Consider the following 24,401-nt stretch of genomic DNA (forward strand, 5'->3'; position numbering starts at 1 on the left):
TTTGGCCACAGTAGGTTGGCCACGGTTGGTAGTTTGCCCATAACGGCCGTCGCGAGTTTATTTGCCACGGTTTGTTCACTCGTGATAACATTTATTTAGCCACGGTTGGCATATTATTTAGCCACGCTCAATTCGTAGGTAAAGTTAACTGCCTGAAAATAGTATATGTGTAATTTCTAATTAGCTATGCAAGAATCGTGGCTAATAAAGAGTAGGTATTTGTATATTTTAAAAGTAATTTTATAGATTAGCCACGGATGAACCGTGGCGATAGTGTACAATTGTTTTTTTAAAACAAATACAATTAATTCCCTACAATAACCTGGTACTAATCCACTGATAAATACACAAATAATTACTTTGATGATGTATTCATCATATATTAAAACAAAAGGTATGTTTCATCATAAAATATAGCAAAAGTATATACTGCTAATTAATGTAATCAAAATGCAAAAAGTTGAAGCTACATCATATATATATATATATAAACTAAGAAGAATCTATGTTGAAAGTAGGCAATTTACTACCAAATTTGGCTTGTAAAAACCTATGAAGAGTTGCCAAGTGATCCTCATTTTGCGCAAGTCGTTTCTTAGTTTCCTCAAGCTTTTCCTTGGTCTCATCAAGTTTTTCTTTGGTCTCTTCATATCCGATCAGCTTCTCTTCCAAAATTTCTACATGTTTCTCTAGGTCTTCAACACGTTGATGAGACATATTATTGGAACTACCAACATTTGCATGACTAATTGAATGTCTAGGCATCCCAAAAGCAGTTGAAGGACAAACATTACCACCTATACCACGCACACGATCAGAATGTTCAACTCCATACACTTTTCCAATGGCGTCATTAGGATGGGCCAATATCTTAAATGGAACACCTAAAGTAGCAGCATGTTCTTGATCTTCAGGTAGATGCTCCAATATTTTATCGTACAAATAAAATAGAAGACATGAGAGAGGAATACCAACATTGTTAATAATGAATTGTTAATCAACTCATTAGCAAGTATTGTAAAACTAAAGCATCTACTGTCTATACCAAGACTGTCACCAAAATAGACGAGTATTTAAAACTTACAGCTAAAATTTTCCCCTCTTCATTCACATAATTACCATTCTTTTTCAATAAAGTTGGCAATACAACTTCACTTCGGCACACCGGCCTTCCCAATTTTTGTTCCTATCATTAATCAAGTACAGATAAAAATAAGTAACAACCAATTCATTTTTTTTTGTATAATAAAGTGGTTCTTAAATAAACCTCAATGTAAAGAAACTTACCATTTGACGACCTCTCCTTGCATTGCTTTTACTATCACCGACATGCGAGACTTTAAGTTTTGTTTTATTTCTCGTATTTTGTGCACTTTGTGTCTGCAATAATCAAACATTGATTTCATATGTATAGACGCAAAGTAGCAAATTTATACGTTAAAGTAGCGATAGATTGCAATAAAAATTTGAATAGCTATTTAAAAGTAATTAAGGCAATAATTTTTTACCAAACATATAACATTAGTTATCTTAAGGAGCTGTCATAGTTTGGCCAAAAAGTATAGCAGCAAGGGAGCTCAAATCTGCCAAAATGCAGCAAGAGTTTGGGCCCAAATGCAGAAACAATTGGCTCAAAGACATGCAGTTATTTTCTCAAAATATAACATCAATTTCACTCAAATTTACCCCCCAAAAAAAGCAATAGTTCTGCTAAAAATATGATAGCAGTTTCACTCGGATTTGACCAAAAAATAAGAGATACTTCAAGTACTAAGGAGCGAGTATTTTACGTTAATTCAACTACCATAATGCAACTTTGTTCCAATTTAATTCTTGATCGTTTTGAGCGAGAGAGAGTCCTCTCTAAAGAAAAAAGAGAGAGTACCCAGACTCCTCTTCAATACAGCTAATGCACCCTTCTAACTAAGAGAATAATTTCCCTTCCTTCAATACCACACCCATCGTTTATCAAAACATCAATGTACTTAGCATATGAACCAAACCTTTACGAACCCCGAAAATGAACAAACACTAAACAACAATAAAGAACAACATAAAAGGAAAACTGACCAAGAGGTTAGGAACAATGACATTGACATGATAAATATGAAAAAACAGGGCAAAATCTAACGAGAAATCATGTCACAATCAAGGATAACATGGAAAAGTTAGACCCGTAGACGAAACTGAAAATTCATTGATGATAACTTCATCCCCCTAAGCTCTACACTAGCAAGAACGAATTTATAAAAACTACTCAAATTCCCTTATAGTCAAAGTTTTAGGAAGAAGAGTGGGATACCAATTTCTACAACAAAAACTAATAGCTATTTGCAAACCCACATAAAACTTATCTCTTATAGACCTATATAACTACTATTTAGTGATATTTAGTAAAGAAGACAATTACAATAAAGCTTTACATCGAGTACTATGGTTTATAGGAAACCAATTCAAACAGTAAGGAGATGAGGGTCAAAATTTGTAGCTTCTAGAGCATTTTTAACGTACTCTGCCATCTGGGCCAGATTACCCTTCCAAAAACTTGAAAAACAAACCAACCTTTATTCCGAGTAAAAAATCCATATAAACACATACACATCCTAAAACAAATACATATAAACACGTACAGATCCTAAAACAATTAATCCAAAGAACTCCAATAATTTGGAAAACATAACAAAAAGGGAAACAAAAGGGTGAGATCACTAATGAGACATCACATGAGATTCCAACCCACAGGGGGGAATGTATGGGTGAGGGACCAAAAGATCAAGTATTATTAGGCCAAAAGATTGAAAAAATGAACAGTCATTCAAAGAGTGTGGCTCCACATAACAATGCACAAGTAAAGTTCAAAAAGTACCTACAACTAGTAAATTCAAAGACTGTAGAACCACAAAGTAAAATACCAGTGACATGTGCTAACAACAAATGGTATTAAGTGAAGCTAAAAGCTCAAATTACCTTCATCTTATCTTCTTTATAGTGATGAACAAACGCAGTCCAATCATTAGAATCCACGTTTGCCGGACGATTAGCAAGTATCTCTTCCTTACGTTTGTTAGGATAAAAGTGGTCACATCTTAACTTANAGAGTGGGATACCAATTTCTACAACAAAAACTAATAGCTATTTGCAAACCCACAGAAAACTTATCTCTTATAGACCTATATAACTACTATTTAGTGATATTTAGTAAAGAAGACAATTACAGTAAAGCTTTACATCGAGGACTATGGTTTATAGGAAGCCAATTCTAACAGTAAGGAGATGAGGGTCAAAATTTGTAGCTTCTAGAGCATTTTTAATGTACTCTGCCATCTGGGCCAGATTACCCCTCCAAAAACTTGAAAAACAAACCAACCTTTATTCCGAGTAAAAAATCCATATAAACACATACATATCCTAAAACAAATACATATAAACACGTACAGATCCTAAAACAAATAATCCAAAGAACTCCAATAATTTGGAAAACATAAAAAAAAAAGGGAAACAAAAGGGTGAGACCACTAATGAGACATCACATGAGATTCCAATCCACAGGGGGGAATGTATGGGTGAGGGACCAAAAGATCAAGTATTATGAGGCCAAAAGATTGAAAAAATGAACAGTCATTCAAAGAGTGTGGCTCCACATAACAATGCACAAGTAAAGTTCAAAAAGTACCTACAACTAGTAAATTCAAAGACTGTAGAACCACAAAGTAAAATACCAGTGACATGTGCTAACAACAAATGGTATTAAGTGAAGCTAAAAGCTCAAATTACCTTCATCTTATCTTCTTTATAGTGATGAACAAACGCAGTCCAATCATTAGAATCCACGTTTGCCGGACGATTAGCAAGTATCTCTTCCTTACGTTTGTTAGGATAAAAGTGGTCACATCTTAACTTATATTTATAGGTCCTCCATCTATCGCGTAAAGAATGCATCACCCATTTAATTCCAACAGCATAATCAAACTCGAAATTCTCCTTCAAATATTTTATATTCATAAATTCAGTATCTAATGAAAATATACATTAATTGAACTTGAATGAATGCATCTAATTACCTCAATAAACTGCCACTAAAGGTGTGCTTTTGCCTCTGGCATCCTATCCCATCTCTCAACTGATATGGGACAAAATACTGACTTTTGAAAAAGTTTGCCAAGAAATTTCACAAGTAAGTTTGAACCATTATCACTTCCTTGTCCATCTCCGTTGAGTTCCACCATGATTTTTTGATTTTTTTCCAAATTCCAAACTCGATCTGGTTGCATCTTTTGAGTTGTAACTTCTCCAGTCAAAGTATCTATTATTGTAACAAACGAACAACATTAAACAGAAGAAATACTAATAAAACTTGAGAAGTTTGAAGAAGAAGCTGGAAACAGGAACTCTTGTATAGATCGATCACCTAATTTGGCAAAATAAATGTTAGTTTGATTGTCAATAAATAAATAATAACAGAAAATGATAGAGAATAAGAAACAACTCCAACATGAAATTATTTCTAACCTTTAATCTTGACAACTAAGGGCTCCTCTTTTTCTTATGTGCTGGCTTTATTAGAGCTTGAAGAAGAATTTAAGTTGTTACCACTAATTGTAGGAGTTATTGTGTTCTCATTTTCATGTTGGTCATCTTGTTGATCCCCATTAACTTGTTGCTGCAAATCTTGAATGCTTATATTATCAACTTGTTGTCCTCGTAAGCTTGCTAACAGTTCTTGTGTTGACTTCTTGCGTTTTTGCTTCATATGGAACTTATCATGTAGAGATTACTTTAAAGAAATATAAATCATATAAGTTACTTACAACCTCCTCAACCCAACTATTTTGTACATATACCAGTAAAAAGCTTTCTCGTGATTCACAAGACGATGCAATTCATTAAAATGTAAATTTTCATTTTCAGTCACTAGCAAGCAAGACAGGCAAACATCCATACAATAGATTATGCAAAATATCTAACAAGTAGATAAATAAACTAAAGATGCAAAACACACACAATTAATTAAAACAAACCAAGTAACATAGACTATTAGTTGTAATTTTTCAATTTCATAATAGGGGAATTAAACTAATCTCGCATTCTATCACCATCGCAATCGCTGCCGCTATCATCATCATCTCAATCACTGTCACCATCATCATCTTCTTCATCACTATCACCATCATCATTGATAGAATCACCTTGTTCTTGTTCATCCTGATCAACTCGAACTAACGGTAAGTCTTCAATATTTTCCAAATGTTGCTCACAAAAAGGTATGTCCTCCATTGGTGGCTCCTCTAAATCTACAAAATCCACATCTCCCATATCATATATGTCTCTCGGCTTCATATGACAAACACAACACCAATCTTCATCAATTGGATCATCAACATAGTATACCATTCTAGCATCAGTTGCAAGTATAAATGGTTCATCTGTTTCTTTTACACCCGTGTGTATCAAACGGGAAAAGTTTACACTTGTAATTCCAAATTAATCTATCTTGATTCCCTTATTAAGTGAAGTGTCTAGCCATAGACATTTGAATAATACAACCTTTAACTTGCCGTAATAATTTAACTCTATGATGTCAACTAGTTTACCATAGTACATATCATCACTTGACAGTTCAATAGATTCTCTCCCACTTGAAAATCTTTTGGTAACAACATACATAACAACACCACTATTTTGTGTTTTCAATCCTTGCTCCTTTCACATAGTACGAAACTTAAATCCATGAATGTTATATTCTTTGAATCTCCTCACAACATTATTTGGCTCATTTGCAAGCACTTCGATTTATGATGTAATCTCCACACCATTCTGACTTGCAACCTTTGTTATAAAATATGTTAGGAAAGCTATATAAAATTGTAAGATTTTGAGTTTTAATGGGAGTGAAATGTTTGGAATCTTACATATTCCTTAAACCACTCGTGAAAATGTTTGTGTACATATTCTTCCACAAGTTTTGAGGAGTTTCTTTTTCCACGATACATCCTAGTGACCTCAATTCTAAACTTCCTGAATGTAATTATAAATCATATATTAAGGTATAAAATATATTAGAATAAGAAAATGAATAATATGTCCTATAACTTACTCTCAAAATGCATCAGCTATTTCACAATTAGCTAACACATATCGGTGAGCTTGTATGATTTCTACGGAAGATATGGATAAAGTCTTAATAGCCCCAATGGGCTTGCCTGATGCAGGAAACAAATTTGACAAGATAGTAGATTCGCTACTAGCACTAATTTCATTGGCATCATCATTACGCCTTGGTCGATTAAACCTTGTTTCAATATTAGTATCTTCAAAATATTGAGAACATTTAGTAAGGTTTTCCTCTGGAAGGCATCCTTCAACTATACAACCTTCTGCAGCGAAATTATTAAGAACATAAGATTTAAAATGACCCATTCTCCTAACAAAAGATAAAACAAATCGAAAAGATTACTAGAAAAAATACATATATTAACTTACTAAGCAAATAATATACCTTTCAACAAGGTACATCCAATGACCTTGTACAGGACCCACAAGAATTGCTTCCTCTCCAATATGAATGACCAGGTGAAACATAATAGTGAAAAAGGATGGAGGAAAAATTGCTCCCATATTAGCATGATTCAACCAAATTTGTTGCTGGAGATTCTCTACATGCTTAATATCCATATGGGAATCGTGACTCTTTAAATTAGAGATCTTGTGTTTCTTAACATCAACGCATCTAGAAATATTTGATGCATAATTATTTGGAAATACCACATTATTTAAAACTTTTAGAAAGATATCTTTCTTCATGTTAAAGCATGATGGAGGAAACTTGGAAGAATTAGGATATGGATGAAGCTTTTCTCTAATTCCCATCACTTGCAAGTCTTTACGAGCTTGCAAATTGTCTTTTGATTTTTTTTGTCACCAAGTATAGTATACAATACATTATCACAAACATTCTTCTCCATACGCATCAGGTCAAGGCAATGCCGAATAAGATGGTTCTTCCAATAAGGTAAAGACCAAAAGATACTCTTTTTCTTCCATTGTTTTGGGCCAACCTTACTTGTATCATCATCACGAGGCCTTTTCTCACTCTCCTCAATTTGACTTAGCAAGGTTGAACCTGATGGTGGAGTAGGCGCAGGTATATGCTCCTCAAAACCATTAAAAGACTTTTTGTTGTATCTATATTTGTGATCATGTGGCAAAAATCGACGATGTCCCATAAAACAATTTTTTTCTACCAAACTTTAGCCACATAGAATCTGTTTCATAATTACATGATGGACAAGCAAGTAATGTATGTGTATTCCACCCAGACAAGCTGTCAAGACCTGGAAAATCACTTATGGTCCACATCAATGCAATACACAATTGAAACATTTCCTTAGTTGAGGAATCATAAGCATTTACACCACCCCACAACTGTTTTAACTCGGCAATTAAAGGTTGCAAGTAAACATCAATGCTATTTCCAAGCATTTTAGGACCTGGAATTATCATCGACATGATAAGAGAAGATTGTTTCATAAAACACCATGGAGGATAATTATAAATATACAACATCACAGGCAAATGCTTACATTGGAACTTAGATTTCCAAATGGATTGAAATCATCTGTAGCTAAAGCAAGTCGCACATTACGAGTCTCCGAACCAAAGTCTAGATAGAATGAATCAAAATAATTCCACGCTTTGCCATCTCTTGGATGTCGTAATAACCCATCTGGATTAGCTTATGTAGCATGCCACTTCAAGAGTTCTGATGTTTTAGAGCACATGTATAGCCTTTTCAGCCTAGGTATAAGCGGAAAGTACCGCAACACTTTTGTTGGCTTTGGTTTCTTTCTATGTTGGTCATCAATTACAACATTTGCACCAATATAATTTTCATTTGACCTATACCTGGAAGTATTACAGACCTTGCATTTATCTCTACTCTCATTCTCCGATGATCCCCAATATAACATACAATGGTTCGAACATGCATCAATCTTATCGTAGCCCAAACATAACTTCTTAATCATCTTTTTTTACTCATAAAAGGATGATGGTAGTCTTGCATGGGGAAAAGCATCTCTTAAAAGATCAAGAATCATTGAAAATGTTTTCTCTGTTGTACCACATAAGACCTTAATATGATAAAAACGAACAATGAATGTCAACTTACTATATTTTGTACAACCAACATAAAGTTCTTGATTCACATCCTTGAATAACTTCTTAATTTTCTCTCTCTCTTCTTGACTCCTACCTTCAAAACCTCTAGAATTATCATTATTTGGTAGATTTGATGGACCAGAATCTTGAAATTCATTATTGTCAAAGACACCAAAAATATCATTCAACATATCATTCATAGGATATTGTCTAGCCGACTCATTTTGTACTCGGGATGTTGATTCTACACTGGATTGAACAATTTTTTTGCTATGCATATGCCAACATGTGTACTTTTTTAAAAACTCCCTTTGAAGCAGATGACTAAACACCAGCTCTATTGCGCATAACAGAAAATTCACATATAATACAAGGACATAAATTTTTCCATCAATAGATGCATTTGAAAAGGCAAATTCCAAAAATTGAACTACACCATCCGAGAATTCTTTCAATTTAATTGGACTCTCAATCCAACTCTTGTCAATCATGTTGGAATGAAGTTGTTTAAGATACAAATAAACAAAAATAGGACAGAATCTTGCAACCTATCACAAATTTACAAAAATGAGAAGCATAATTCATCTGATTAGATAAAAGTTAAATAGAAACATAAAATTTCAAGCCCTTAAAAGAGTCAATCAACTGAAAAATAGATAATCTTTTATCCAAATTCAACAAAATCATTTTCTAAATCTAAAAATCTACCATAATCCATATAAATACACATCACTCGCCTCATCAAGTGTGTAAAATCAGAGAGAAAAAGTTGTGATTTATTTAAACTTTTCTCCACAAATTTGTCACCTCTCCCATTAGGGTAAAGAAAAGATTGAAATAAACAGAAAAAAAATTAATAAGACAACCGAGGTTTGCAAAATTTGTCTACCTGGACTCGAGGTTTCTGCCTGCACCTAAATAGGCGAACGAATCGTTTTCGGCTGTCGCTATTTATTTTTTGAAAAGACAAATTGTTTTGAGAATTTGGGGAAGTATTGGGACGTGTTGCTGCTGCTACTTTGTTTTCCTTTTTTTGGTAAATATTAAATTATTGGAATTAATGGGGGGAATGAAAAAAAGGAGGGAGATTATACCTGCGTGATTTGACCATGATATTTTAGCCTAATTTTTTAATACGTAGGAAAAAATATATTCTAATGTTAATTTAGCCATAGTTCACACAACCGTGGCTAAANTTTTTTTGGTAAATATTAAATTATTGGAATTAATGGGGGGAATGAAAAAAAGGAGGGAGATTATACCCGCGTGATTTGACCACGATATTTTAGCCAAATTTTTTAATACGTAGGAAAAAATATATTCTAATGTTAATTTAGCCATAGTTCACACAACCGTGGCTAAATAACCGTGAGAAATAAGCGTATTTTTGCTAGTATATGTATCAGAAATTTGTAGATGAAAAGGCTAAAAAAAATTAACAAAATCGATAACGGATGAACTAAAATGAAAAAATGGATAAAGAAGAACTACTACTTGCAATTGATGAGCTGGAAAGAGGAAAGTTTTGAAATTCTAAAATGGAGTGATGGAGGTAATTGGTGATACCATGGCATGATTTTAGGCATGAAAAAAAGGAAAAAAAATCATGGCGGTGATTGTTTAGGTGATGTATCCGGAAAAGTGAGAAATTGAGAAAAAGAGGAATATTTGTAATTTTTTAAAAGGCTTAAGTCATCAGCGGCCCCTTAAAGTTGTCCGCATAATTCACTTAGACACCTCAACTAAGACTAGTACCTATTGAACACTTTTACCAATTCAAAAATTGTTCCTATTAGGCATTTTTTGATAATCAGTAAAATATATGAAGAGTATGTGATACACTTGCGGTGACGTGGCAAAATGGCTAATTAAAAAATAACATGTGGCACTGGGGCCTGGAAATTATAAAAAAATAATTTTGTTTAAAATTATTTCAAACACTTTTTATATCTAATTTTTAAAAAAAGAAAAAGAAAAAAATGAAAATGTCAACCTATTCTACCCAACCCCACCCCTACCCAACCCCCTTTCATCTTCATCTTCTTCCCAAAACACATTCTTTCTCAAATCACAAAACCTAATTCTTTTCAAATAACTTGAAGATTAAATTTTTAAAAAAATATATATACATTTTCATACTAAGAGTGAAGAGGAAAGAAAATTTTGCCGGCTGTTATTCATTTCTATATTGATGACAAAATGAAATTGATATCTCAAAAATTAATTCTTTCAAATTTTTGAATATCTTTTTTGATAAATTTAATGGGTTTATATATGAATTTGAGTAAAAATCTTTGTTCGAAAATTGTGATAAACAAATATCGGTTAGCTTTTTTTATACGTAAAAATCATTTATCTTCTTCTTCATATTTGTTCCTTATTTTTATGATATTTGAAATAAATCATACGAAAGAAAGTCTTACTTTCTTTCAAATCTGAATCTTCATAGTTGATTTTCATTTATCTTCATATTTGGAAGAAATAATATTCTTTTTTTATAAAAAAGAAAGAAAAACAATGTTGGAGCTAAAATGAAGAAAGTTTTGCAAACTAAAGTATGAAGAAGTTGATAGGTAGGGAGTGGGGTCCTTTTCTTTTTTGAAAAAAGTGTAAATGAAAGAAGAAAAATGTTTTTAAGTTAATTATAATGCCAAGTGTCAATAAAAGAAGAAAAAATGTAGAAAAAATTCAAAAAGACACCATTTTGAATCTTTTCACGCGCTTCAGGGAAGTGCAAAACACATTTTTTGTCATATCAGCGTTTTGTGTTTAATAGGTACATGTTTTGAACAATTTAAGTGTTCAATAGGTACAAGTCTTAGTTGAGGTGTCTAAGTGAATTATGCGGACAACTTTAAGGGGTGGTCGATGACTTAAGCCTTTTTAAAATGATAGGGAATAATAGAAAATATGGTAAAAAGGAATGTGTAGTTAAGTAGGGCTGGGCAAAAACACCGAAAAACCGAAATACTGAACCGAACTGAACTATTTCGGTTTTGGTATTTCAGTATTTCGGTTTTCGATTCGGTATTCGGTGTATGTTTTTGTATTTTTTGGTATTTCGGTTCGGTTTTCGGTATGTAATTTTTGTGTTATTCGATATTTCGGTTTATCGAAATATATTATATTAAATAATAAATATTATATTTTTAATTAAATTAGGTCAAAACTCTTTAAACCTTTTGGTCTTTTCAATTTTTTTTCTTTACTAAATTCTAACTTTCTAAGCTTTAGGCTTTAGCAGCAGCCAGCAGCAGCACAACCAGCAACAGCCGGCGACCAGCAGTCGGCGACTAGCAGCAGGCGACAACCAGCAAGTCAGCAACCGCCAGTTCCATCGACTAGCAGCAGCAGCGGCCAGTCCTGTCGACCAGCAGCACACACGGCAGTAGCAACCGCCAGCCACCAGCCCCAGTCGACCAGTAGGGCTCAGGCAGTCGCAGCACCACGCACAGCAGCAGCCGGCGACCGGCAGCGACAACCATCAGCTTTGAGGTATTTTTTTCTTATAAATATATAAAAATAAGTTTAAGTTTTTAACTTGCATTTAGTCAATTACTTGAGAATATTTTAGTGCATTTGGATTTTGATCTATCCATTAAAATAAACTAATAAAGATTTCATAGTTGTATATTTTTAATTTTTATATTTAAACTTTATTTTTTTATTTTGATTTGCTCATTTATATAATTGTAATATTGTATTTTCTAATTTCTAGCAAAGGGTCAAATCTTAGACAAAAAAAAAAGAGCAAAAGTAATAAAGAAAAAGAAACCACAATGAAAAAATGCATCCAATTATCATTTTCTTTTCCTTATTTGCTCCTTAATATTGTAAGTGTGAATTCATTGTGAAATGGTTTTTTTTATTATATAGATGGCTGAACAAAATCAATCAAATGTGGGTGTGGCTAATCAAAGTCGAACAAGTATGGCTGATTCTACGGATAATACACCTACTACTAGCAATGATGCCTTAATTGGCACAGAGGAAACAAAAAAAAGAAAAGAAATGGATCCTAGGTCTACTGTTTGGCAACAGTTCGAAATTTTTTTTGAAAATGGTTTATTAGTTAAAGCAAAGTGTTTACATTGTAAACAAAACTATGCTGCTAATACAACTAGAAATGTAACAAGTGGACTGAGACAACATTTGACTAACCGATGTAAAGTGTATAAGCCCCCGCCTGTTGCACCTGGCATTCAAAAATTGTTAAATATTCAAAGTAACAGTTCTTCGATAGAGACTTGGAAATTTGAGCAATAGGTATGTAGGAGAGCTTTAGTTGAGATGATAATTTTGGATGAGCTACCTTTTAGTTTTATTGAAAAAGAAGGCTTTAAGAAGTTTATGAGTAAAGTTCAACCTTTGTTTCGGATTCCTTCTCGTAGAACCATAACAAGGGATTCTTATGAAGTTTATGGTGAATTGAGAATGAATTTGAAAATGTCTTTTAGAGAAATACAACCAAGAAATCTCACAATAGACACATGGACCTCGGTGCAAAGAATCAATTATATGTGTTTGACTGCTCACTTTATTGATAGGGATTGGGTGCTTCATAAAAGAATATTGAATTTTTGTCCTATCACTAGTCATAAAGGTGAGCATTTGGCTGAGTGTATTAGTAATTGTTTACTTGATTAGAACTTGGACAATGTCTTTACTGTTACGGTTGATAATGCCTCTTCAAATGATGTGGCGGTTTTAGAGTTGTCCAAAAAATTAGATATGTGGGGAACTAATATGATGGAAGGTAAGCATCTCCATGTGAGATGTATGGCTTACATACTTAATTTAATTGTGCAAGATGGTTTGAAAGAAATTGGTCCTTCTGTCAAAAGAGTGAGACAAATGGTGAAATATGTTAGATCATCTTCTACAAGGACAAGAAACTTCTTGAAATGTGTTGAAATGCAAAAAATAGAATGTGATAAAATGTTGTCTTTAGATGTGCCTACTAGGTGGAATTCCACCTATTTGATGTTGGACATGGCAGAAAAATTTGAAAAGGCTTTTGAGAGGTTTGATCTTATGATGGTAATTTTAATTCTTTTCTTGCTACTGATGTTTGTGAAGATGGAAGTATTGCAGGTTCAATTCAATATGAGGATTGGGCTAATGTGAGGAATATCTCAAAGTTTCTTGAAAAATTTTATGAGCTCACATTGAAAGTTTCAGGTTCACGGTATGTTACTTGTAATGTTCATTTTGAGGATATATGTGAGCTTGATGCATACTTGAAAGTATGTATGACAAGTGATGATGTTGATTTGAGTAAAATGGCTTCGGGGATGAAAGAAAAGTTCAAGAAATATTGGGGTACTCCTGAAAAGATGAACAAAATGCTTTTTATTGCTTCTGTTTTGGATCCTCGCAATAAATTTATGTATGTTAGTTTTGCTCTTGAAGAATTACTTGGGGAAGAAAAGGGACAGATAGTGAATAATGAAGTAAATGCTTACTTAAAGAATTTGTTTGCGATCTATGTAAGTAAGTATGCAAAAGGTTCTAAAAATCAATCATCTTCATCTGACTCCTCTGATTCATCTACTTATGGTCTTTCTCAAAATGTGAAAACAAATTTTTTGAGAACTAAGTTTTACATGAAGAAACAAAAGGAAGATTCTGGAAGTTTAGGTGTTAAATCTGAGTTGGATAGATATCTTCTTGAAGACCAAGAGCCTGAATCTGAGGACTTTGATATTTTGATTTGGTGGAAAGTTAATTCTCCTAGATTTCCAATACTTTCACAGTTGGCTCGAGATGTATTGGCTATTCCTATGTCGAGTGTGGCATCGGAATGTGCATTTAGCACGGGTGGTCGTATTCTTGATCCCTTTAGAAGCTCATTGACTCCCAAATGTGTGCAATGCCTTATTTGTGTTCAAGATTGGCTTAGACAAGAAACTAAGCCTATTTGTGTTGAAGAAAGTTTAGAGTTTCTTGAAAAAATTGAACTTGGTAAGACTTTATATTTGATTTTCTTATTTATAGAGATGACAAATAGTGGAAGAAACTCTTCCATTGTTGATCTATGATTGGCTTGCAAGTCTCAAGTATTTAATAGTGGTGAGTTTAATACGTCATTTATTTAATCATATCATTTTTTTTAATCTTAAAAGTAGTATTCTAACATTTAATTTTATTTTAAAAGGTCCAAAATCGAGACAATGAAGAAAGGTGTAAAGTACCAAGTTTTGTTAGTGTTTTGGTAATTTTGTTGGCACTTGAGACTTCAAAGTGGTCTCATGGAAGAAAGTCAAGAAACTACATTGTTTCTCATTATTGTTATTTGTTATTGTTGGCACTTGAAACTTGAAAGTGGTCTCATGGAAGAGGCTACATTGTTTGTTGTTCATTATTGTTGTTTGTTATTGTTAGCACTTGAAACTTGAAGGTGGTCTCATGGAAGAGGCTACATTGTTTGTTGTTTGTTATTGTTGACACTTGAAACTTGAAGGTGGTCTCATGGAAGAGGCTACATTGTTTGTTGCTCATTATTGTTGTTTATTATTGTTGACACTTGAAACTTGAAAGTGGTCTCATGAAAACTACATTGGTGCATTATTGTTACTTGTTAGATTGTTATTGTGTTGTTGTGTAATGGCATGATCAATTGATTATTGTATTTGTGAAGTATAGTGAAGTTTATTTACTTGTTAAATTGTTACTTGTTAGTACCTTTTGGCCTATTTGATAGTGCCTTTTTGGCCTAAAACCGCCACATCATTTCGTATTATTCTAAGGATTCATTCATTTTGATTCGATTTTTGAGGGGGATAAAAATGGATTTAAATGTTTCCTTAGGAAATTAAAGGTTGATAGTTTAATTGAGTTGCCCTACATTCATTGAGTAAAACTATGGTATTTTATAATAATGTTAAAGAGATTTCTATCACAACTCTTTGCCTATTTGTGTAATTGTGTGTTACTTTTTGAAAGAAAAAAAAGAACAATGATAACAACAAGTGTGGAACTTGGAAGTTGGAACTACTCACAAGGTTTTTTTAGTAGTACTTAATTTAAATTTATAATTTATTGGCTTTTACACTTTTAGTAGTATTTTAATTATAATTTATTAACAAGGGCAAATTTCAATGATAATTGATAACGGCAGTTTCGTAGTTAGTACTTTTCATCACACAATAATTTAAAAAATAGAGTAAAATAAGTAAAAAGATATAAATATAAATAAAATAAACAAAAAAATTACAAAATTTTAAAAAGCCCACTAAGCAGGCCCATAACAAAAAAAACCGAACTAACAAAAACCGAACCGAAATAACATAAGCCGAACCGAAATAATAAAAACCGAACCGAACCGAATTATTTCGGTTCGTTATTCGGTACACGTTGTATAAAAACCAAAAACCGAATAAACTGAAAAAAAACCGAAATACCAAATGCCCAACCCTATAGTTAAGTAATTTTTCCTAAGAAAAAGACCAATCTAGGCAAAATGCCCTTTTTATTCTCTGAAAATAAGTATACAATAAGAAAAGTCACTTAGGCCCAAAATTGGCCCAAGTCCAATTGAAATAGAAATAAACAAAATACAACTAAAAAGCCAAAGAAATCATATAGACACTGTCGTGACTCTCTAGAAATCTCGATAGATCTTTATCTTCAACTGTGAGTGTGAGATAATCTCCAACAAGCTTGATATGTCAAGACGACAACCAAAATATGAATGTTACAAGCTCGAGTTAGATTCACCCGGGAATTTTAACATCTCACAAACGCCATAGATTCAACCTCAATGAAGACTTCTTTAGCTTTCAACTGAATGTCACCTGTGTAAAATAAGATAAGATCTAGATCCCTAAAATGTTTCTTGAATTGAGCTAATGTGGTTGTTTTTACCTATTATCTCCATGTTTTGTGCAGGTTGAACCCCAAGGGGCTATGTAACACCTCAGACCTATCAAACCTGAACAACAGAAAATTTGGTGAACCACGGAAGGGTTCACGGACCGTGAAAGGAACCACGGTCCGTCGACTTACTCGTAATTCACACTCAGCCAAGCGTGGTGAACCACGAAGCCCTTCACGGGCAGTGGATCCCCACACGAGCCGTGTCTGGGCTCGTAGAAGTGAGGCAGAGCCACTAAGGCTCAGACCACGGAGCCCACCACGGGTCGTGGTCTCGTTAACGGGTCATGGATGGGTCCGTCGTCTTGAGCCAGCAACCCCTAGCCCCAAGTGAAGAACCACAGTGGCCTTCATGGTCCATGAAGTGGACCGTAGAAGGGGGTGCCCAGAACCAGTAGCTCTAGCCAAGAACCACGACCCACTTGACGGGACGCGGTCCCAACGATAGATCGTCAGTGGTGCCGTGGTTGGCCCTCGTAAGTTTTTAAGTAGGGTCGTTTTGGTCTGTTTCCCCTATTCATTAGACATTTAAACTATGCCGTTTTACACCTAAACTACGTCGTTTTACTCAGTTTAAGCCTAATAACCTAGCCAAAACATAACCAAAACCTTTATTCACCAAAATTCAGCAGAACTTAGAGCGAAAAATAGGAGAAAGAGTCGACCAATCCCTCAAGAACACGCATCAGGTTTTCTTCAGTTCCTACCCCGAAATCGAACGATTTCTCCATAGATTTCGTCACTAGGTATGTGGAATTTCACTAGTGGGTTCCTTTCATCCGCTAGGTCCCTAGAATTCAGTCAGATTCTTGATTTGATATATCTTTCTTAGACCTAGGGTTTTTGAAACCTTAGTTATTGGTTGTGATTTAACTGTTATAGTATTCTTAATCAGATTATCATGTTTTCATGAAATCGTTGCTTAGTTCTTTGCATGAAACTTAGAACCCTAGTTATGTAGATTCTCTTAGTTCATGAATTACACTTGCTAGGTCAGTTAAACAGATATACATTCTCCAATTTTGAATGTTTCATTGTCAGTACCTAAATGTTGCATTCTCAGATCTACATGTCAGAATATTGAGTTATCCAATATTTCTGTTATGTTGTGTCAAACACATTTCTAGTTGGGAGTAGGCTTAGCACTGAGTTGGACTAGGGTTCAACGTACCTTTATAGTCCTAGAACTACGTGCCCCTGTAGATTTATAAGTCCCCTCTGTTGGGCATCAGATTTAGTGATCACACCAGTCATTCCTTTATACCCCTAGCAAGGTATATTGGGTCCTCTCGATAGGGGGTATACATCGGACTCCGCATTTAGCTCGCGTGGTTTTATGTCGGTTAATAGTAGCTCCCATAGTTAGACTCTAGTTGCATTTGACCAGGTTTTCAGTTATACTTCAGTATTCAGTCTCAGCATGTTAAATTCATGATTAGTACTTGGTCATTGCATTTAGCTCAGTTTCAGTTATATTTCAGTATTTATGTTTTTGTTCAGATTATGTCATTGCTCAGTTATGTTTGTTCAACTTTTATACTTTGTTCAACTATTATCTATATCATGCATGCTCAGTACATTCCAAGTACTGACGTATACTCTGTGCTACATCATTTCATGATGTAGGTTCAGGTGTTCAGCATCCAGATCACGCATAGATCAGTTCCCAATCCGTATTCAGCAGCTTCAGTGGTGAGTCATCATACTTCGAGGACAATAAACATGTCTTTCATATTCAATCTTTTATTTCAGTTTTTCAGTTTTGCTAGAGTTAGCTAGGGGCATGTCTTAGCAACTCTAGTCAGTAGAGGCTTTTCAGACATAGTATTAGATTCTGCTTTAGATTTGAGTAAATGTTCAGTATCGTTGAACTCCTAGTAGTTCTATATATATTCAGATCAATATTGGGTATTCCCCACCTTGCAGTTATCTCTTGTTTTAGCTTCCGCATAGTATCTCTTTATTCAGTTGTTTTAGTATGCTTATGATATGCTAGCTTCAGGGTAAGCTTGGGGTCACTCGTGATCCTAGGTCCCATGTTTACATCAAGGGGTATCCTCAGGGAATGACAAGCTAATACCAATGCAACAAAACTTGGATTTAATCAGTTCAAACATCTTTTGAGCTAAGATTTCAATCCTTTGAAAACTCAAAGATTATTTTTCCCTTGTTTCTTTCATATAATGACCCGGTTGGTCATTTTAAAATTTTTTCATAAAATTACTATTTTACCCCTCCTGATAGTTGTCCGAGTCATTTTTGGTTGGTTTGCAAAATCAATTTTGAATTTTGAGTAAAAAATTGTGAATTGTGGAAATTTTAGAGTTTTAAAAAACTAAAGTTGTTAAAAAGTTCATTTCGGTGTTCGAGTTTTAGAATGGAATTTCATTGATTCCATCAATCCCAGAATGTAGAATTTGATCTAAGAGAGTCGTCGGTTTCAGATTCAGAGTCCTTTCGTGAAATTTAGGGCCTAATTTGGAAACTATTGAGATTTTAGCCTTTGGGTTGACTTTAGTCAACATTCGAGGTTTGGATGCTCGGATTGGATTTCCGACATTTCCATTGGATTTGGGGGGATGATTTTTGGCCTAAATGAGATCTTGATTGAATTTTCATAGGTCATGAGCTTGATTTGTCCTCTTTAGGCGTTATATTTGTTCATTATGATTTTCACGGGCTTCGATTCAAGGAGACCTCAAATTTGTGTTTCAATGGTTCCATTGAGTCCGGAACGTCAAGTTTAGTCAAGATACATATTTGGTTTTTGTGTGTGGGGTTCCGAATGACTTCCAAGGGCCCTTTTTGAGTTTTATTAATTGTTGGTTTAAACTCGTGGTGTCTAACCCTTTGCATACGCAAAGTTGGTAACCGGTTCGCGAAGAGTAATTGTGGGGACCCCGCATCTGCGGAGGCTCGACTGTGTTCACGAGATATCAGTTTGCTGACCTTCGCATTCGCAGGAGAGCTACTGCGTTCGTGGAGGGCTGAAACCTTTTTCTCCGCGTTCAAAGGAAAAAGGGTCGCATTCGAAGCCCTTAAGTGCCAGAGGATTCACATTTACGGGCAGGGGTCTGCATTCGCAGGCAAGGATCCGCATTCGCGGAGGACTCCTAATAGCGTTTTAAACCAAAATTTGAGATTTCTTCCCCATTTTTCATTTTTGAGCTTTGAGGATTCGGTTGAGGCGATTTCAAGATAAAATATTTAGGTAACGATTCTTGACTCTAATTCTTTTTTTACCCATTTTTATTAATGAATTTAAGTGATTAAAATCAGGTTTTTGGAGGATGAAATTGGGGTTTCTTCAAGAACCCAATAACTTTGATAAACTCATGATTTTGAGTTGATTTCTACTCCTTTTTCGAAATGGTTTTACCAATGGATTCCATATGTATTGGGTAACATATTCATGTAACGATTTTTAGATTCAAACCATATTTTTGGAATCAGGTTTTGAGCCGATTTGATCCATTTATTCAATTTACTTGATACGGGTGTTGTTAGTTCTGGAATCTTATTCTAAATATTTGCTTGACTAGATTGTGTTGATTTGGATATCATTCGAAAGGAAAAATCTCAAGTCTTGGATTGATTTGTGATTGTTTAAGGCAACTGAACCTCTAAACCTTGTTAAAACTTATAGAATCTTGTATTCTCTTCATTGTATGTTTTGGGAGTAATGAGACTGAGGTGATGGGTTAAATTTCTCTTATTGAATTGATCTTAATTATTGAAATGAGATTAATGAAAAAAGCAACGTGTTGATAATGAAGTACTATGTATTGCCTTAAGTGTTGATGTTGAATCAGTGATTGATGAAATACTTTGATAGTATTATTATAGATGTGAATTGCCTGAATTGTCATCTCTTCCTTATTTTGTGAACATGCCTATTTGCATTGATGAGATGTGTGAAGATTATGTCGAGGTCAGTTTCAATGAGTGATATTATTGTCGAGGTCAGTTCCGGTGAGTAATACTATTGTCGAGGTCAGTTCTGACGAGTGATATTATTGGTGAGGTCAGTTCCGACTAGCGATATTATTGTCAAGGTTTGTATCGATGAGTGATATTGATTCCCCTATTTCAGTAGGTGGTATTGATGTCAATGTCTGTTCCGATAAGTGGTATTGATGTCGAGGTTGCTTCTGGTGGATAATTAGATCTTGGGTGTTCCCATGGATTCCAACTTGATGCTTGTAAATAATGAACTTGATACTTATGATGGATGAACTTGTTATGTGTGATTGATCAACTTGATACTTATGATTATTGAACTATAATTGTTAGATTGTGATTGTTGAGCCTTATGGGTTGTATATTGTAAACTATTAGGTTGGATTGATTTCTGTGCAAGTTGTAGCTGTGGTGATTCGGTTGGGATGGAAAGAGTACTCGTATTCCAAGCTAGTTTTATCTTGTGTTTATTGGGTTACTTGTTGGTACTCACTCCTTGCTTTTACACTTGTGTAGGTTCCGAACCTGTCTCTGATACCATTTGTTATGATCTAAAATGGACGTGATGACACTCGTATTATCCCACCAAGACAAGTCAGCCTATAATCCAACAACACGATAGAAATGCAAAAATAAACTAACAATACATAAGTGAGGAAAACTTAGTCATTCTCAAATACCCCCAAAATCTGGTTGTCACGTGTGCAAACTACTAATGTAATTCAAAATCGAGGTTTCAACCCCATTTCACCATTTTTGAACTAAAAGCATAAATTCTCCCTCAAACTTGTACCGAAAAGTTAGTTACACACAAACTATTATAACGACCTATTATACACCTTTACTATTTAAAAGTTGAATTTAAAACCACTTAAGATGCGTAAAACCACTCTCACAGTATGTGGTGTATTATACTCACTGCTACGTTAACGCCACGTTAGAAATTATAATTTTTATATTCTTTTCTTTATTAATTAACTTTTCTTTTATTAACTCTATTTTATACTAATTAATCTCTAATTAATTATTAAAAATCTCTAATAATTATATCTTCTTCCTCACTAAATTCTACCCACTTTATCTTTAAAATCACCGAAAAAAATCATTCATTTGAATTTATATCACAATTCTCTTCATCTTCTCTGGTGAAGAGCAGCCAACTTATCACCACCACAAACCCACCTCCACAATGCCATCCCCTCTTCTTTTCTGAACAACTAACCCATCTTCGGTGAAGAACAACCATCAAACAACTAACTAAACCACCACAAAAAACCCACATATAACCCTAAATCAATCATCGCCAAACACCAAACCAAACCCCTTTCCCTTACTCTTTTCTGATTATTTTTTCTTTTGGTTTCTGATGTGAGGCTAAAATACATATTTTAAATCATTATTTGCCTCACATTTACTATTTATATTTGTCCCTTTTTAGCCTAAATATTATGAATTGTGCTAAATAGTATATTTATTTGTAGAATTAAATTGGTGGAAAAATGAAGAAGTTTGGAGCTAAAACGAATTTAAAATGGAAGGTTGAAGAAGAAAATCAAGCAGAAAGCTTAACAAATTAAATTTAATGTAATATTGTATACATATGAAAGTGCAGTAAAGAGAAACTAGATTGAAATTGGCACATATGCCACGTGTCACAAAGGGAACGTATCAAGCATCAAGGCGGCAGACGAAACAGTGTTTCAAATGGAATTCGATTCCGTTTGGTTTTGGATTCCCAATTTGTTTTGGACTCAATTATTTTATTCAGGGTTTTCTACATCTATAAATAGTTCATAATAATAATTATTAATTAGGGTGGAGGATACAAATTAGGAAATAACTTTTGATTTAGAATTTCATCTTTTCTTCTCTTTTATTTATTTTACATCTTTTATTTGAATGATTTGTTGTAGTTACTCTATGTCTATGTGGAGTTACACTTCTTGTTCTATGTCTATGTGGAGTTACACTTCTCGTTCTTGGATTATATTTTCTTACAAAATATTTGTTTAGTGATTTTGATTCGGCATAATTGTTTATCATATTGGTTGTTCTTATATTCTTGTGATTACTATTTTGATGTTTGGCCACCACTAGAATAAATTTATTGTGTTCTTTTGAACTCAGGAGAGGAATAGAGGGATAGAACGTGGAATATAAGGAGCATGATCTTTTCTTGCATATTACTTGAATTGATTGTGTCTAGGATAGTGATATACCTATGTGCTTTGCTTGGCTCAAATACGGGAACACAACGTAATGCTCCATAGTTTGTTCAGTTTATCTCCGCTCAACGATGTAGTTAGGATGTCAATTGTGGTAGACAGTTAGAGGTTATGAGATCACTAATATATTATCAACCACGTGAATCAATAACTAGATAATCAAATAAGTTGATGAAATTGATGCTAAACATGATTGTTAGTTAAATCATAATCCTAGATCGATTCAGTGTGTAAATATATATATTTCCTTAGTTGATTGATTTTTAGTCATTTTATCTTTATTTTTAGTTTAGTTAATATATATTCATCTTTTGAAATCCTCCCTTAAATAAATAATTAGAATTAATATAATTTAGTAAATAGTTAATTGACAAGTACTTTGGGTTCGATAATCTGGCTCTTTTAGGGCCACTATATTGCTTGCGCGACCACGTACACTTGTGTGTGCAATTGGAAGCAACAATTTCTCTTGTAGGTGTTCCAGCGAGTTTAAATCTTCAATTATGGCTCCGATGACGTTTCAATGAGCTTCGCGCTTTGTGATTTGAACAGCTAACAAACAACCATATCAAACTCACGTTGTTGTGATGCTCTGAAGTTGTGATGAAAAATAAAATATTGTAATGAAAAGTAATGAATGAAGAAAAAGAGGGTAATGGGTGGGGGTGTGAAGAAGAAATATGTGTGTGTAGGGATATTTTTCTGAAGTGTTTTTTTTTGCCACGTCAATTTTAGGGGGTAAATAAATTCACTTTTAGGTAGTAACAGTGTGTAATAAGTCGTCATGATAGTTTAAACGTGTAACAGGCTTTTCAGAACAAGTTTAAGGGGGATTTATACCTTTAGTGGCTATTGCTTTGAGAACTCTCATGTGGCGATTTTAAGAATTTTTTTTAGGTAAATAAATTGGGTAAGTGTTTATAACCCTAAATCTTCATTTCCCACTTATCAATCATAAATTTAACATAAGACATTAAGTTTTGTGTTTCAAACTTTGGTTTATTTTTTCAAGAACTTAAGTTTCAAGAAAAATGGTGAATATGAGTTGAATACAACTCCATGTTTGAAATGGTTTTCACCAATGAATTCCACATGCTTTAGGTAACATATTTATGTAACAATTTTCAAATTCAAACCTTAATTTTGAATCGAGTTTTTGAGTCGATTTGACCCATTTAGTCAAATTATTTGAAATAGTAGTTGTAGTTCTCAAATCTCATTATGAATACTTGTTTGACTAGATTGTGTTGATTTGGGTATCATTCAGAAAGGAAAATCTCAAGTCTCGGGTTGACTTTTATTGATTTAAGGCTAGTGAACTTCTAAACCTTGTTAAAACTTGTAGAATCTTGAATCCTCATTGTTGTATGTGTTGGTGAGTAATGGGAATAAGATGGTGGGGTTAATTTCTCAAATTGAATAACCCTAATGGTAGAAATGGGATTAATGAAAAAGGTAACATGTTGATAATATTGTATTGAATAGTATGAATTCCCTTAAGTGTTGATATTGAATTGATGGTTGATGAAATCTTGATAGTATTGTTGTTGATGTGAATTAACAGCTCTGATACCACTTGCAACGAACTAAAAATGGATGTGATGACACTCGTCTTATTCCACCAAGACAAGTCATCCAAAAACTCTACCACATGATAGAAACAATAAACAAAAAGGAAGTTTCCTAACAGTCTTCATAGTCTCTCGAAGATAAGCTCATATGTGTCACGGACTTAGAGTCTCAGTAAAGCTCTATGCGGCACTTGACAACTTACTTACTAATCTTCAAGATCTTATAAGCTCAAGTAAGCCCTTTGAACTAAGACCGCTAAGAGAATGCAAGAAAGACTTAGAGAGTTTTGGGAAGAAGGCTTGTATTGCTTTGTGGAAGATTGCTTACAAGCTTGATGCTATACAAATGAATGCCCCATCTATTTATACTACAACCTAGGGGCTAAAGTGCAAATAATAATTACTTCAAAAGTCCCTAAAGTATTTACACTTTGGTCCCTCTCTAAAATTCTCTACATATTCTAGGATATTCCAAAGCCTTCTTGAAATATCTAAGGGGTTCTAGAGTCCTCCATAAGCTTCTCCACAACTCTAGATTCTTCCGCTTTTATTCGGATGCAAAATTTGACAGGCAAAGTGGCGGGACATGACACTCTCCTCCACCTGTTGATGT

The 24,401-nt window shown here is 33.9% G+C and overlaps 1 protein-coding gene across 1 annotated transcript; it reads right to left on the reverse strand.

The window, feature by feature from the left end:
* Positions 1-492: 492 nt before the first annotated feature.
* LOC125845713 (uncharacterized) lies at positions 493-4,750 on the reverse strand. Its single transcript, XM_049525252.1, has 7 exons — positions 4,591-4,750; positions 4,095-4,303; positions 3,775-3,981; positions 2,968-3,132; positions 1,288-1,380; positions 1,085-1,186; positions 493-921 (listed from the first exon to the last, which is right to left on the reverse strand). Exons 1-7 carry the CDS (start codon positions 4,748-4,750, stop codon positions 493-495), a joined length of 1,365 nt encoding a protein of 454 aa, XP_049381209.1.
* Positions 4,751-24,401: the final 19,651 nt, after the last annotated feature.

Source organism: Solanum stenotomum, chromosome 11, assembly GCF_019186545.1.
Source record: "Solanum stenotomum isolate F172 chromosome 11, ASM1918654v1, whole genome shotgun sequence".
Lineage (NCBI taxonomy): Eukaryota > Viridiplantae > Streptophyta > Magnoliopsida > Solanales > Solanaceae > Solanum > Solanum stenotomum.